Source organism: Strix uralensis, chromosome 1 (assembly GCF_047716275.1).
Source record: "Strix uralensis isolate ZFMK-TIS-50842 chromosome 1, bStrUra1, whole genome shotgun sequence".
NCBI classification, from domain to species: Eukaryota; Metazoa; Chordata; class Aves; order Strigiformes; family Strigidae; genus Strix; species Strix uralensis.
In genome coordinates, this window is record NC_133972.1 from 29,237,992 (window position 1) to 29,254,702 (window position 16,711).

Below are 16,711 nucleotides of genomic sequence, written 5' to 3' on the forward strand. Positions count from 1 at the left end.
ATTTGAGATACTCTGTAAGTGAGATAATGTTACTCATTTCTGTAAGTACAAGGCGAGAGAAGCGTTACATACTTAGCTTTCGACTTGATGCCCAGGTTTAAAGGTAATGTTACAGTTTTCCCTGCGTACTTTCAATGATGCCTATGAGACTGCCTTTCTAGCATGTTCAGGCTACTGGGAAACAGAAATACCAAAACTCTTTGCTTTTTGGCTATGATGAAATCAATTATTATATTTTCCATTAGCTTATAAAAAGATATTTACCCCAGTACAATAAGACATTAAGTTCTGATGAAATCATAAAACCAACTTTTATCTTGTTTTTATCTTGCATTACTTCATTTTGTGGTGCTGTGTCTACTTTTTGTGGATGCATTTGAAACAACAGCTTTATCATTCAGGCCGTCCTTGCAAACCATATGCCAGAACCGAAGTCTCACCAGTGTGGGACTATAGGAGGAATGGCTTTGTCCATCTAAGTTAACATTGTTCACCCTGCAGTTCTGCTTGTTGAAACACAAGTGCTTTCCAAACCTGTAAAGCAGAGAGGTTACAGTTATAATCTATCAGACTCATTGTCTGCATATAATAATTTTCTGGCTTTCATGCTGTAAAAAAGCTGCTGATGCCTGCCCAGAGCTGAGCACATATCATATTATGGTCTGATCCTGACTGATGCAGAGGATACATAATCTTGACTTGTTAGTGCTCAGCAATTTTTAGAGCATTTAAGAAGCAAGTTAAAATAGGGAATTCTAAGCCTAAAAAGTAAAATCAGTATCCTGTTCTAAAGAGCACATTATGTATGTGTGAGGAAGAAAGAGTAAGATTATACAGAACTACTGGACGTTCATATTAGAAAGCTGAGTAGCTCCTTGCCTTTTTGATCGAGTGTTTCAGGATAGACTGCAAATGTTTATACAGATAGTGTGCTGTGGTTTTGATTTTATGCTTTATTGCATGTTTTTGTGTCCTCATGAGTTGAACTAGACTAGCAATAAAAAGCATGAGTCAAAGTTCCCTTCTGAGCTTGTGCCTACGAGCCAGTTCTGATGGGGGCTTTTCATTAAACATATCTGGAAAACTAGATAGATTTTTATTTCTTGTACAATGCACAGTTGTTCAGTATGTTTTATAAGGGAAAGAATACTGCTTGCTCATTATATAGGTATCATGCACCATAAGCCATAGCGTGGTACATTTTTCACTGAATATGTATTAGTACAAAATCCTCTGTATAACTCTGCTCTAAAATACTAATTTTGCTTTGCTGTTAAATACTGAAATGTTAAATACTGAAACAAATTTAAAAGTTCATTTAGGCCTCAATACAGCCTGTAAGCTACCTCTGAATTTTTCCTGATGTGGAGTCGCTACTTCGAATTTTTCACTACAGGTGAAGTTAAAGGTGAGAGCAGCTTTCATGGAGGGAGTTTGCAGAACAAAATGTGTAGCTGATATAGCCCGTAATTCATCATCCCTGAGCCAAGATAGCCCCTAAGAAAAAAAGTGCCGTAACTTGTGCCAGGGCAGAGCGTGAGGGGCTGGCATCCTGGGGCACTCGATCTGACTGTGCTGGAGCTTTCCCCTGCGCCCTGTTACAAAACCTGTGTGCTCTGCTATCCTGCTCTGCACCCTCGCCTGCTCCCAGCTGCATCCCAGGACCTGGGCAGGATCCCACCCATCCCCAGGTCTGCCAGCAGCCCTCCTCTCTTCTCAGAGCGAGGATCCTCTCCTTGGAGGCAGCCCAGCTCCCGGCAAGCCAGAAACGGCGAGCGTTGTGTAAGAGTGTTGTATAAGGGTGCTGGGGATGAGCCAGAGACATCGGGTGTTGCAGGTCGGGTTACAGGAGGGACTTGTGCAGATGAGCCAGGTCGCCCTGTGGCCCTCCCTCTGGCTTTTAAAAGGGGATGTCAAGGGACAGTCTGGTGAAGGACAAGGAGCTGGGTGGCTTGTCAGTGCTTCTGAAAGGTGCAAAATCCCTTTTCCCACCTGTTCCTGCCTTAGGAAGAGAAAGGAGGCAGCAGTGCTGGTCCCTCTGTGCTGCCTGGGGCCGTCGCTGGCCAAGTGGAAAGGGAAGCCTGAGGCTCGCCGGGAACTGTGCAGTTCATGATACAGACAAGGAATAGGGTTCAAACCACAAAATCACTGGCCCCTGGCCTAGGGGAGACTGGCAGCCACCATCTAAACCTGAAGCAATAGAGTAAAGTTAAAAACACCCTCATTCCCTGAGCAGTGGAACCCTTTTATATAGCCATTGGTTAATCCAATGCATTTGTATGAAGGAGGAGGCACTTGGTGACTAGTGGGAGAATGCTTAACCACATTGATTAATGTTAGTTGTTTAATTGCCTTTCATTATGGGAAAAGAAAGTAAGTGCAGTAATTGACAAAATGGCTTGACAGTGTTTCTAGATTGGAGGCCAAAGCCTGAGAATTAATTCCAAATACCTCCTTTTCAGGCCAGAGGAGATGAAGATCCCCAAGATGCCTTTTTTTATTTGAGGCAAAATAGGAATATTGTTTTCCTGGTGCAGGGCTGTAGATCTGAAACACAACTCAGTATCAGAATGGAATGAGCTTTTTGCTACTTCTATTTGAGGTATCCAATATGAATGTGAGGACAACCGTGTTAAAAAAAAAAAAAAAAAAAAAGAAAAAGTAGAGTTGAACTCCAGTGATGGAGAAGGAGCACCGCCTCGGCTTTCTGGCGGGGAGATCATGGAGGATGTGAGATAAGCAACCTCTGAAGTTAGTGCTGCATGCTCAGAGCTTGTGACTCAGAGCCATGAGACCTTGGGTAGTTCTTTGTGGGCAAATGAGCACTTGACACACAAAAGATAATGTAATGAAGCCTGCTCCCTGTGATGTTAGCAAAGCCTAACCATAAAAATTGTGTCACTTTTGGCAAGAAAGAAACTTACTCTGCAATGTCCGTGAAGACTCCCAGACATTATTGGCCTGATGTAGTGGACCCTTGCCTGTGACTCATGCACATCCTTCCCATTTGTGCCCATTCATGTACTTTTTAGTTCTAGACTCTGAAAAAGAGCCTTATTTCCTCCAACATCTTCCACATGTATGCCTTCAAAAGGAACTTGCTATAATTAATGTAGACACCACTTACCCTTCTTGCTCACATAAAGTAGCAACCATGCTGAGCCTGTAGAAGTTAGGGGTTTGAGTGCCAGGATGGATAAATGGTCCTGTACTTTCACAACGTTTCCGTCCATGTGCCACATTCCTTAGAAGGAAAAATAGGAAATTACCTCTGGCATATAAAGTGCAGGATAAAAGCATCCTTTTGAAAACATTTCCAATACATTTGGAAAGATTATTAAAATAACCATCAGGTACAAAGCAGGTATGTACAAACAGGCTCAATTACTATGTATCTTTTGGCAGTTGCTAAATCAACCTAGTGGAGATGCTAGATGGGCGAGATGCTGTACACTCACACAGCAACACCAAGGCGTGCTCTGATAAACTTATTTTCTGGACAGATAGGAGGAGAAAAAGAGGATGCACATTCTCCACTTTAAACTGTGGGACACAGAAGGACTGTGCCAAAGCCAAATACATTTGTATAATGCTTTAAACAAAAGACTTATCTTTTCCTACAGTCATTTCATAATTATTTTTTTTACACAAGTGACAGCTGCCTTCATGCCAAGTCCTGGTCTCATCGGGGAAAATGGCAAAGCTCCCAGGATATCTTGAATTTTTCTCTTTATACATAATTCATTGAAGAACTTTATTATTTCTCCTTTTTTTTTCCCTTCTTCTTAATAGATTGGCGCAAAAACAATAATTTTAGGATTAGTAGCTAATTATTTACAGGAGAGGCAGAATTTGTATTTAAAACACTCAATTGTTTACTTCAAGAGCACTTGTATGTCACTGAGTCACCAAACCACAATTAAATTCTGGGAAATAGCTTATTGTTGAGGTTCTTGGGGTCCCATGACGTGGTGGGATGGTCAGAGTCTGATTTTAATTGGAGGCCTGCTCTAAATTTGTATCCTCTTTAATTTTTTCATTGACTGTGAAGGATTTTGAAGTTCCACAAGACATCAGTAGCAAAAGAAAGGTCTTGTATGTCACCTACGGTTATGTTGGTTGTACACGGCAAATATCAAGTGGAGTATTTGCTTTTCCCTTAGGAGTTTAAGGAGATACTGTCTTTTCTGAGAAGAGCCCAGACGAAGTCTGGGGTGGTTTGCTTGGAAGAAAAGACAAGGAGATAAAAATACATTGTAACATGTATGCTTGAGGATATTTTACCTGTTCCTGCTGTAAAGCTTTCAGTAGGTTATACTTTGCACTTGCTTTACAAATAGGGGGGGGGGGGGGGGAGTGTATGTTCCCCATTTTTCTTGGGGGTTTGGGGGGGGGGCGGTGGTGGTGTGTTTTGGTTTGTAACGAGGCAGAAAGCGATGGAAAAGGTAGAGAACACGTTAGGGAGAAGACAATAGAGCTGTTAATTCAGGAGGTGGAGGTTTGCAAGGGAAGACACCCCCCCCCCCCCGCCCCGCAGTGCTGCGGTGGGCCCGGCCACCCCCCCCACGCGTGGGGTCCCGCCGCTCTGCGCTCCCCCGCGGCCGCCAGGGGGCGCCGCCGCACCGCGCCGCACTGCGCGGCGGCGGGGCCGGGCCCGGGCGCGGGCGCGGGGGGTGTTGGCGAGGAAAGCGGCGCAGCGGGGCAGCCCCGCGACCCCCCGGCCGCTTCCAGGCGGGCGGCTGATCCCTGCGCCGCACGGGCGGGCAGCCGGCTTGTCCAGGGCGCGGGGCGGGGAGAGGCGCTGGCTTCCACCCCGTGTCCGAGCAGCGGGGCGCCAAGTGGCGCCTGGGGCGAGGGGCCGGGGCTCGCCAAGAGCGGCGGGGGCGTCCCGCCGCCATCTTGTGGAGCCTGTGAAGGGTGACCGCAGAGCCTCGGGCGCCTGAGCTCCCGGGAGGGTGTTCAGCCCTCGCCGGTGTAGCGCTGGGGGGGGTTGATGGGCTTAGGTGGAACTGCGAGGCTGCGTCCCAGATACATTAATTACACGGTGCATGTGATTGCTGCAGTTCACCTGCTTTCTCATTTTAGTGTTGTAGTCTGTGCCTAAATGGAGCAGATGCGCTCGATGGCCTTTCAGTCTGCTGTTAGTGGAGGATACTTATTTCAAGGACAAGGAAGGGAAGGGAAACGTTCCCTGTGTGAGGAGACGGTGGCTGAGAAGAAATACAGATGGCTGCAGCGCTGAATGGATGGAAAGAAATATCCAAAAGTTTTTTAACAAATACCAAGGGACAGTTTCTTAGCATAAAAAGTCAATCAGGACAATCTAAGAGAGGTTCTGCTTCCCCTATAAAATGTCACTTGCGTGCTAACATTGAAAGATAAATGTTCCCTGATGCTTAAGAGAGTGTGACTCTGATCCCAGGCTAGTTTTCCACTGGCATTAGTGGGGTCAGTTTTAGGCCTGGGATTTCTTATTTAAAAATTCTGATGAGATCTTGTCTCTGTTCTGGACTGTCTCCGCTTGAATTGGATTGTTGGTGCTTAAACTAGGGAGCGAGCTGGGGTCATCCAGCTGGGCACTGTGTTTTGGGCTGGAATGGCTGAACAAGGGCACACTGCCATAATTGATATCAGTGACTTTCTCTCCTGACACAAAATTACCAAACAGAAAAGGAATATAGTTAATATGTCAGTGTGTGTGTATGGACATTTGAATGGGGAAAGCAATCTAAATATTAAAACCATGACTTCAGGGTGCCTAATCCAGTTCCTCACAGCTGCCATTATCTCCTTAATAAAACAGAAGATGCCATTGTTCAAAAGTTAAGTAATAAGTACATACAAATAAGATTTCTATCAAGTGACTAAAATTACTATTCACATCTCAGAACTTTGTAAAAGTTGATATACTTCTGAATTTCAAATGATTGAAGAATCACTGTAACTGTAGACAGAGGATTTCTAATTCCTTTGAATCCTCTATTCTTACTGAACCTGAGAGTAATGGCATATATCATTAGAAACTGTAAAGTAAGAAACAATCAGCTCCTAAAGGTACAGATTAGACCTAAAGGAACTTCTGCAGAAAGTTAGGGGAAGGTGTTCCATGAAGTGGGCAGAAGCATTTTTTTTTTTCTGTATCAGTAGCCACCAACATTTTTACCTTCCTCCAAATCCCTGCCACCCACAGCTCCTCCAATCCACTAAGTTTTGGACTTGGCTTGCATTCATTGCCTCATGGAGTTAAGCAGAGTGCATTGAATTTAATGTGTTAAGCCATCAAACATGGACCATGGTATTCAAGATCCAAAATGTTCCATCCTGTTTAAATATTAATTGTATTCTGCAGATTTGCATTTATGAACGTATTACATGGGGTTTTTTTTCTTTTTTTGGCAGGTGACATTGGTGACGGAAGAAGAACGAGAATGATTACATATCCATAACTCCCAGCAGTATGTCAGGTAATCATATTTCATGAGAGCATCTGTGCAATATTTCTTGCTTTGTTGGAGTGATTATTATTAATGTTCACTGCAAAATACTGCTTTAACAAGTTCTGAATTCATTGGTGCTGGGAATTGAAATCTTTCCCCTACCCAGAGCATAGACATGTGGGGCACATAGTAATCTTCCCAAACATTTTTCTGCTGAAACTCTCATCCTTCTCTTCCTTCAGAAGCGAAGTTGTGTTTTGTTCTAAATGCGTACTCCCACTTCAACATATCTGCTGAAACTGCCAGTGCAGTGACAGTTTCTGCTGAGTACATTGGCCTAAGTTACTCTGTAACATGGACATATCCCCTGAGGTTCAAAGTGAGACAGTCAAATTCATTTTACATAGATTACCAAGTACTCTTCAGGTAATAATTGACTAGGTCTGCAGGTGGGCTGAAGACCCAGAGTCCAAACAGTCATTAACCTTTTTAAGTCCACTTAACCATCTTATCCCTTCCAGTTGCAAAGTGTTTGAAGGCTATACATAAACTAGCTGTGTCAAAACCCCCTTATCCCAGAACAGGGTGCCTAAAAAGATGTACTTACTACATGATCATATAGAAACCCAGAGTATTTCAGACTTCCCGAATTTCTTTTAGTATTCATCATATTGCGTAAGAAAAGAAAATGTTCTGCTGATACTGTTTGTCAATGCATATTTCAAGAGCCAAATGCCATAAATGGGACCTTTTAAAAGCCTGTTTGTAAAATGCAGCATGTGCTACGTAGGGAAAATCATAACAAACAAGACTGAACTCCTGGTGTTTTGCTCAAGAGACAGTTTATTTTTACTGACTGGGTAGATCAAATATCCTCTCCTTTCCCCTAGCAGGCTCCCATCCTGTTGTATTGGCCAGCAAGGGGTAACAACTACATTCACCAGCAAAGACAGTCTTTTAAGTTTAGGGTCCTACGTATGGACCCTAATTCATGGGGAGAAACAGAGTATTACTTAAATGTATGTTTTCATAGTAAAATGTATTAGTTGATAATATGCAAAGATGTGTCATTTGACTTCTGTTTTTATGGGGGTTTTGCTGTCTCTTGAAGCAGAGGTTAGGCAGAGATGAATATGAGGTGGAGGCAGAGGGTATCGAGGCTTTTTGTGGAATGAAGTGGCAATACCTGACCCTTGGTTGGTGTGTCAGGCTCTGGACCGGGCTTTGGATCACCGCCACCTGAGGATCAAGAAGGGAGTTAGTATCCTTAGATTACATTGGCAGGGCCCACTAGAGTGTTTGTGCTTTCTTCTGCAGGCATTCTAGGTATGATGATTTCATTTAGGAAATACCTGTTTTGGAAGAATTTAAAGCGTTAACATGTAACTCAGTCTCTCCAATTTTCTCTCCTGTGCTTTTCTGTCTCGTGTTAAACTGTGGGTTTTGACCTTTTACTACAGGGCTTGATTTTGCAGTGGTTTTGGAGGGAGCAATTAGTAGCTTGTGCTGTATGATGGCAAGAGATGGGGAAGGAAATGCAGTGTACCCACTTTGTCCTCACCTTGTCTGTTTGGGGAGTAGCTTCCTATGGAGGGGGGTTTTACGGAGAATTCCCACTAGCATGCTAACCAGACCTGTCTCCCTGGACTTCCCCTTGGCAGGACAGCTCTGCTAAGCTCAGTGAAACACAAAGCCTAATTGGAAGGACTTACATTTTCTGTGGGGTTTTTTTTTTGAAAGACGTGGGCAGAACAAATATGTGCAAAGAAAATAATCACCAGGCGAAAATAAAGGTTCACTGCAGAAGATGACTGTTGGTACAGCTGTAGATGTCCAGCACTTTTCATTCTGAGCAGTTTATATTTGCTGTTTCTCATTATAGGAATGAAATTCCCTACATGAGTGTGAATGTGAAAAGAAGCATGGATGAAATAAAAATCTTTCAAACTCTATAAAAACTGCATAAATACCACCATCCAGAGCCAGACAGGACTCCTTTCCTAATGAATGAAAATGAAAGCTTAGATTCTGTTACTGAGTCACTGGAATATGAGAGCAGAATCTAATCCAAAACCAAACCAGTTGCCTAAAATAATAGGCTGTATTATTCTGATTTTTTGATAGATAATTTCTCTGCCCATATGTTAAATTTTTACTGCAGTAAGAATTTTCCTCTTGTAGGCATTGTCCAAAAACCTCCAGTTTCTAATGCAATCTAGAGAAGTTTTTCTGACAGAAGACTGTAGAATTTGGCCTTTGGTAGTAAAGCTAAGCTTTACTACATTTTGCATTTGCCATAGGAAAAATATTTTTAATATTTTGACTTCTCAGCTTAAAAAAAACATACTGGTGTGATTATTTTATGGCACGCATCTGTAATTGTATGTGCTTATAGCTTTTAATAAAGGGAGAGTTCAAGTTTTCCAAAATTATTTTGGGAACTTCAAAGTTACGGGTAACATGGAAGGATTTCAGAGGTGTAGAAGCCATTACTTAAAAATGAATAAAATGAAAAATAAAAAGCAAAATCAATGCACCATGTACAGTTTTTGCATGCAAAAAGATTAACTGAAAGGCAAACGTTGAGTTAATGAAGTCCAAACTACTCTTCCTTTTTCTTAGAATGCAGTCAAAATAGAGTTCACACAGCAATACAGATGGAGTTAATGAACACCTAATATTGGGTACTTGATGACAGTAGAAGCTGACAAGTGAAGAGCTGGACCCACAGGTTTTGTAAAGACTGTTTGTCGGTATGCTTTTGCAACTCTGCCAGTTCTAAGTGTCAAAACTTGCCTAACCAATTTTCTGTACACATAACTGAGATGCTGACCAAACACTGAGATAAAGGGATGCTTCTGGAGAGGGAGAACTGGACATAGTATGTCTTGCAATTGAGTACCAAGTCTGAGACAGATGCATTCTGTTCTCAGACTCTGAAGCCTGGTACATCCCTAAAATAAATAGTTTTCAGATGAGTGATCACACACATAAATGTAACAAAGCAAATCTGAGAGTTTAGCTTTCCTGTTTCGAAACCTCATTTTTTTTAAATGTTCGTTGTCTATAAATGCTGCAGCAGATCTGATGCTTTTAAACAACATCAAAATGCATTTAGGGAATGTAAATAAAATATGTTTGGGGTTTTTTTTAAATAGAAATAAGTGGAAAATGACTGATTGAATGCTCCCCCCATAGTTCAGCAGCAGCTTTACATTTGGCACCAGCAATTACTGTCCACAGAGTAATACCTGGGAAAAAAAATTATACGCGTTTTAAAAATTAGTACTGTCTTAGCAATAACTACAAGTCTTTCTGCCATATGTTTGCACAAGGGAATAGAAGAACGAAAAAGTTGGAAAGTATTATTTTCTAATTGAGAAGAGAGTACTTTCAAATAAATATGTAACATGGTTCATTAAAAAATTCTTGCTGCTTAAATACTGTAGTGAGGCTTCTGGCTTTAGCATCCTATCCACTAGCAATAATTTATCACTGAAGGCTTTCTTCTGTACATTTTCTCCCAAAATGCAGGGCAAGCCCTAGGACAGATCTTTGTCTTACTTCATTTACTGGAGTGAGAACTGAAGAAGGAATTGACGAATTGGTTCTAAAACCATAAAATAGTTATTTGTAGAATATAGTAAATCTCATTAATTTCACCTTCATGGCAGATGAAGATCAAATGTAAAGAATGTAATAGCGGTGGCAGTGAAGTCTGCAGCAGCTCTTGGTCTGGATTCAGTAAGGCCAGGATTTTACTCTGCTTTTACTTGGAGTTTCATAATTGACTCAGACTTCTACTCCGAAATATTCACAGTGTTCTGTTTGCTAATGACTGTAAAGTTAGATCAAGATAGGAATTATAATAAAATTAAGTGCTTACATTAGGGAATATAATTTAAATGTTATAAATGCATATTTTCATTAAGTGGAATTTCATATGCAGCATTTCTTGTAACAGGTCACTCATTTGGAGAAGAAAATTAATCAGCTTTGGTGCAACAAATCCATCTGAAAATCAGTGCCTCCAAGGGTGTTGCATGTAGTTTCCAAGAACAGGGAAGAGTAATAGGATAGGAAAGGTGCCACCTTTTCTTGATGAGTCTTTTCACTGTAATGCTCATTACTCTGTAAACTGGCCATTAATTCAGGTGGAGGATAGTTTATTGTGTAACATCAATTGAGAAATTATTTCTCCTGAATTCTGTAATGATTTTCCTAGGATAATTTAATTTGACATACGTCAATGTCTGACACTTTGTTGCTGCCAGACCATGATAAAATCCAACTAACTCAAGTGCATTATTTCTTTTAAGTAATGGACTTTCTAGAAGGACAGTAAATACTTTAATATACGGTTTTGTTACGCCAGGATTCAGCAGCTTTGTAATGAGCTTTTGGGGATTTTCAAAAGGTTAACAAGATTTATATTGTGGGATGTTTTTGCATGAAGCTATGAATCACTCCATGATGGCTCTTATTACTTAGAAGCGTATTTTTGAATATGCAGTTAAAAATATCACACTTGGTAAGTTCTAGGTTACAGACATTCTGGTTTTATTTTAATGTTTTTGTTTTAAACTTTAATGTTTAAAAAAGTGCTCTCAAAAAGTGCTATATAAATCCAAAAGTTTCAAAAGGCAAGTAGTCTGTATAACAGTTTTTTATGCAATTTTTTAATAATGTGTTGGGGTTTTCTTTCCCATCATGGGGGGAAAAAAGGGCTCTCTGAAGAGCTGTTTGTTTCTTTAGGAGAAGCAGGAAGATTTTATGTCTGTGTGTTTCTAAAGGTGTTTAAGTTTGGTATTTACAGCTCATGGATACCTGCTATATTTTCCAGATAAGATACACACATTTAAAAAAAAAAAATGGATCTGGTTAGGTTTCACAAAGAACAGAGAAAACAAACACGTGATTTTTTAGCTTTGCAACATCTGCTAGCCATTTTCTTAAGTACGTTTCATTATGTTAGGGCTGATATTTTTTTCCTTTTCTATTTTTTTTCAACAATCCATCGGTATAGTCCCTTTCTATAATAATTTTATTTAAACCAGAGGTGCTTTTTTTGGTTAACTCTCTGAAATTTATTTCTGATGGGAGCAGACTGTTGTGTTTGAAATTCTGAATGTCATTCTTAGACTGTGTAACAGTGTTTCATTGCTGCCATCAGTAAGAAGGAGTGCATAGTGTTGTCAATGTAAAAACATGTTAATTTCACAGACAAATACCTTTTAAAATAGTTAATTAAAAAAACCCAAAATGTCCTTATATTTTTCCTAAGTCTTCTCCACTAGCCTATTAAATGAAACACTTTCCCTTGCTGTGCTTGCCACAGGAGTTGCAGCCTGCCATTTTATGCCCTTCATAAGCCTGACCACAGACTGCTGTTCAGTTCTTCTGATGATTGTATGTCAGAGCTTACACTTGTCCTTGATATACAGTCCTATATGTAGAGAGGACTGTAATTTTTTGTGCCAAATGTAAAGCTGTCGATGAACTATAGGAAAGCTACTATCCAATCAGGCATTTTCCAGTTATTTCCCTATAAACAAAATACCTTTTACATTCCCTAAGTGGATTTCTGTTGATATTCTTTAAAGCATCAGACTCACTAACAGCGCTTATCATAAAAGAAGACATGTTTAAGGAAATGTTTAAAGGTTGCAAAACATGAAGGCCAGACTTTCAGATCTGCTTTGTTATGTATGTGATCACATGTCTGAAAACTGTTTAGACCTGTACCAAGCTTCAGTTTCTTTCAAGTTTTAAAGAATGCTCTCCTCACATCCCAGTTTGTCTTTCTTTCTGAAGAAGCCTTTGACTGCATTATTTGGGCTAACTTTGTTTGTTTACTTATTGTTTTTTGTCTTTCACAAATTATATATTTGTCAAGACTGCTAGTTTTAGTACCTCTTTTTTTACCTGGGCATTGCTCAAACCTCAGTCCTTCAACAGGAGGTGTTATTTCAAGATACAGGCTATTTCTTTAAGCAATTCTAGAACTAAAATAGCTCAAACTGTTTCATCATCTTGAAAAAACAAAGAGCTTCAATTATGTGCACATATCCCCAGGATTTGCTGTTAGTAAACAGTGGCCAAATATGCTGTCCATTCCTCAGTGGGGAGGGCTGGGAGGTCTAATGTGGGATTGAGGAAAGACCATGTGAACTGATGTGAAAGCTCATGGCGAAAGCACTCAGCACTCAGAAAATACTCAGAATCAGGATTTTACAAAATGGTGGTAGTGGTATGATTTGTGGAAGTGATTTGAGTGATTTCCGAAATGGTTTCACTGTAATTTCAACGTTCTAGTTTCGGCTGGGATAGAGTTGAATTTTCTTCATGGTAGCTGGAGTAGTGCTGTGTTTTGGATTCAGTATGGGATTTGGTGCGAGAAGAATGTTGATAGTACGCTGATGGTTTTAATTATTGCCAAGAAATCAAGGACTTTCCAACTTCCCATGTCCTGCCCGTGTGCAGGTGTACCACAAGCTGGGAGGAAGCACAGCCAGAGCAATGGACCCAAGTTGGCCAGTGGAATATTCCATATCATAAAATGTCATGCTCAGTATATAGATGAGGGTGGGCCAGGAAGCTTGCTCTCTCTTTCCAGGATTTAAGTTTTGGAATTTTCTCTTCTCTGGAATTGCTAGCCAGGAACGGGCTGTGCATCAGTCGGTGGGTGGTGAGCAATTGCATTGTGTGTTACTCATTCTATTTTCTGTTGTTATTATTATTACTATTATTTTATTTTGATTATTAAATTGTTTTTCTCTCAACCTACAAGTCTGCTTACCGTCACCCTTCCAATTCTCTCCCTCATCCCCAGGGCAGGGGGAGGGTGAGTGAGTGGCTGCATGGTGCATGTTGGCCAGATTTAAACCACGACAGTCCTTCTTGGTGCGCAGCATGGGGCACAGAGGGTTAAGATCACCACAGATCTGATCAGAGTGCGTTACAACAAATTTGTTATAAGCATTCATTATATTGGTTTAACATTTGCTGGTCACAATGTTGATTTATTGCCTCTTAGAGTTGTGGCACTTGTTCTTAGAGTTGTGCTATGTATCACCTCACTTGCTGTATATAGTCCCTGTGCTGCTCCTTATCACCCATAGGAGGTGGATTAAGGTTTTCACTTTGCTGTACTGTGTAACCTCTCCAGCACAACGTTTTTAAAGATCTGCTTTATGGTATTTTGATCCATAATCTGGAAATGGTGTTTTGGCTTCTCACTTTTATTTTAATAGGTTCCCAGGCATTAAAAGACACAATGTGAAAATAGTAAAAGTCCATTAACATTCCCATATTCATACAAGCAGCAGTCTGCAAAATGAGTCCTGGAGAGGTGGGTCGCTGTTGGGCATCAAATTAATCTTGGTTTAGAACAAACAGAGGGGTTGGGTTGTACATTAAAGAGAGCCAGGTACTGGAACTGCTTGCCAAAGGGTGTTGTGAATGCAAGAAGTGTACGCAAGAGGAGACTGGGCTGCACTTCAGAGAGAGACCTCTTGGGTATTACTACAGTTTAGATTGGCTCCAGGGGCTCAGGCAGTCCTTGGGCTGACAAGTAGCTGGGCATTGGGAGACTATTGGTGGGATCTCTCATATATGCCTGCTTTGTTCTTGCTCTTCCCTGGGTATCTGCTTATGGCTCCTGTTGGAGACGGTAACCAGGCGAACCCTGTGGTTTGAACAGAGCTGCCATGCTCAGGTATACCTTGTTCTCAGAAAATCTTCCTCCCTGTGTTGTACTGAACTATGAGAGGGTCAAATGCATTTAGCATCTATGTGACTATACTGGTTAACATCACCTTTCTCATTCCATTGTGTGTCCGGTATCTTACTGCTTTTTCCCATATAGCTTTGGTCATTCGCTTCTTTCAGTATTTTTATTGTATCTGTAGCTGTCACAAGATTCCATATTTGGGTACACAACTCCTGTTCATTTCTCTAAGAAGAGGGTTTCAGATAGCTCTTCACCTACCAAAACACTGAACCATTTGCTTCTCTGTGCTCAGAACCTGCCTCCAGTTAACTTACAGATGAGCTGTCACGTTCTTCTGGATATTCTTTTCCTCTGATTAATTTTTTTCTTATGTTTAAAAATTTGAGCATAATGTCAAGCCCAGGTTCTTGATGAGATAAGTATATGTCTGGTATTACATTAATAGTTAATAGAAATTCAGTGTGTCTTTAAAAAGCGATTACACTGGTTCGCACTGAGGAGCTCATTAAGATATCTGTCAGCAAGAACAAGGATAAAGCTATTACACTGTATATTACAAGTTTCTTAATGTTACCTTTTCTTACACATTAAAAACTCTTTACAAAGTTTATTGTAATATGTGCGCACTCTTCTTTCATGATGATGTAATCTTTGTCCAAAAGATTGTTTGCAAATACTGAAAATTAATTTATATTGAAAGCCATATTCTAAAATGTAATATTTAAATATTTTATAATATTGCCACTGTTAAAGCAAGTAACAGTACAGCAGTCCTGGATGAAATAATCCTGACTCTCTTTACTTCCACAAGCATACACATACACACATGTTTTTGAAATACTGGAAACCACCTCGTGGTTTAGCAGACATCACTAGTCCCACCTGCAAGAGTCCCTTTCTCTCGTGGTACAGTTTTTTCTTATAGTCACTGTCATTTTTACCTTTTAAAATTTAGGAAAGAAATCACACATTCTCAACGGTTTTATTTAGCACATTATATGAAGGCAGGGTTTGCATATTTAGAGAAGAATCTGGCTAGTCTGTGTTAGCTGTGCTCCATCCTTCTGCTTATTCAAGGATCACACGAACCCAGCTTAAAACTTGAGAGACTCAGTTGTGAAGTGTTCCCCTGTTTGATAAGGAAGAATAGAAGAAAATGCTGTGATGTTACTTGGGAGAAAAGAGGAGGATGGGAGAGGAGAGGAGAGGAGAGGAGAGGAGAGGAGAGGAGAGGAGAGGAGAGGAGAGGAGAGGAGAGGAGAGGAGAGGAGAGGAGAGGAGAGGAGAGGAGAGGAGAGGAGAGGAGAGGAGAGGAGAGGAGAGGAGAGGAGAGGAGAGGAGAGGAGAGGAGAGGAGAGGAGAGGAGAGGAGAGGAGAGGAGAGGAGAGGAGAGGAGAGGAGAGGAGAGGAGAGGAGGAGAAGCAAAATAAAGGATAGAAAACAAAATGCTGTGAACTGACTGCAACATTAACAAGAAGAAATTAAACCTTAAGCCTTGTCTGGCACAGGTAGTTTTATCATTCCCAGCACAAACACACATGAAAACTTTACATACTTTTACCTATAGTTACTTTGTGTGCTTTAAAATGCTTGTACAAAACATGAATTGGGTTTTAATTTTGCTGGGAGATGTCCTTTAATGGTAGCTTGCTTGCTTTTTTTTCTTAAGTCATTAAGTAGAAATCATCTAGTGTCATTGGACCAGGTCCATACAAAGCTAGGCTGCTTGATCAACCTACTATGCCCCCCTCAGTCTAATCCTGATTACATTTGCCTTAGTTGATCTCCCTGAAGCCAACCCACTTCAGTGTCCTTAGATGCTTGCATACTTCAATGTTTTAAAAAAAACTAGTAAAGTGCTGTTGCCCTTGCTGCTCTGTTTTCAGTAAACTTCAAATACGAGCAGAGGCAAAACTTTACTTAAGAATCTCTTTTGTCAATCTTTTGTTTTGCAATCAGGTAAGTGACAATTCAGAGACTGCTAATATTTTCACCTACTGCTACTGTTTTGATCAGCTACAAGTTGAAATTCTGTGAGCAGTTTTAGAATGTAAAATAACTTTTTGTTGTGAGAGGAAATGTCTTTGTAACTGTAAAAATAGCAATCCTCTGACATCCCAGAACTGTTGATTTACCTTTTGCCTCGAAATTAAGTGACAGCCTGTTGCTGAGGGTGAAAAAGAAATGTTTGCACTCCCCAAAACAGTGTGAGCAATACAGTCTCTGAGGAGCAGGGACTGATTGATTGCCTGTGTGGTCACACAGCAGCTTTCATCACCGATGGAGCTAGCTGTCAACAGGAGCTACAGCGGGATCGAGCAGCAGTAGTACTAATAGTATTACACAGACCAGCCTTGAGTGTTACAGGGCAGATCCTGAGCTAGGAAAAATGAGTGTAGCTTTCAGGGCACAGCAGGGAGGATTTAATGTGGTACATTTATGGTTGTTGTGGTGAGCACAGGGAACAGGCACTCTTTTCAGCAGGCTTTTTGGTTCTGTGCTGTGCAGTCTTTGAGTTTTTGTCACGGTCAAAGTTCAGGAT

General features: G+C 40.8%; 1 protein-coding gene across 8 annotated transcripts in view; it reads left to right on the top strand.

Moving 5' to 3' along the window:
- THRB (thyroid hormone receptor beta) overlaps window positions 1-16,711 on the top strand; it is a 175,326-nt gene that overhangs the window by 115,487 nt on the left and 43,128 nt on the right. For all 8 annotated transcript variants that reach the window (XM_074861062.1, XM_074861053.1, XM_074861084.1 and 5 more), the window contains one exon: window positions 6,400-6,464. In XM_074861062.1, coding sequence (XP_074717163.1) covers window positions 6,458-6,464 — 7 coding nt within the window. In that variant the 5' untranslated portion in view covers window positions 6,400-6,457. The remainder of the gene's footprint in view (window positions 1-6,399; window positions 6,465-16,711) is intronic.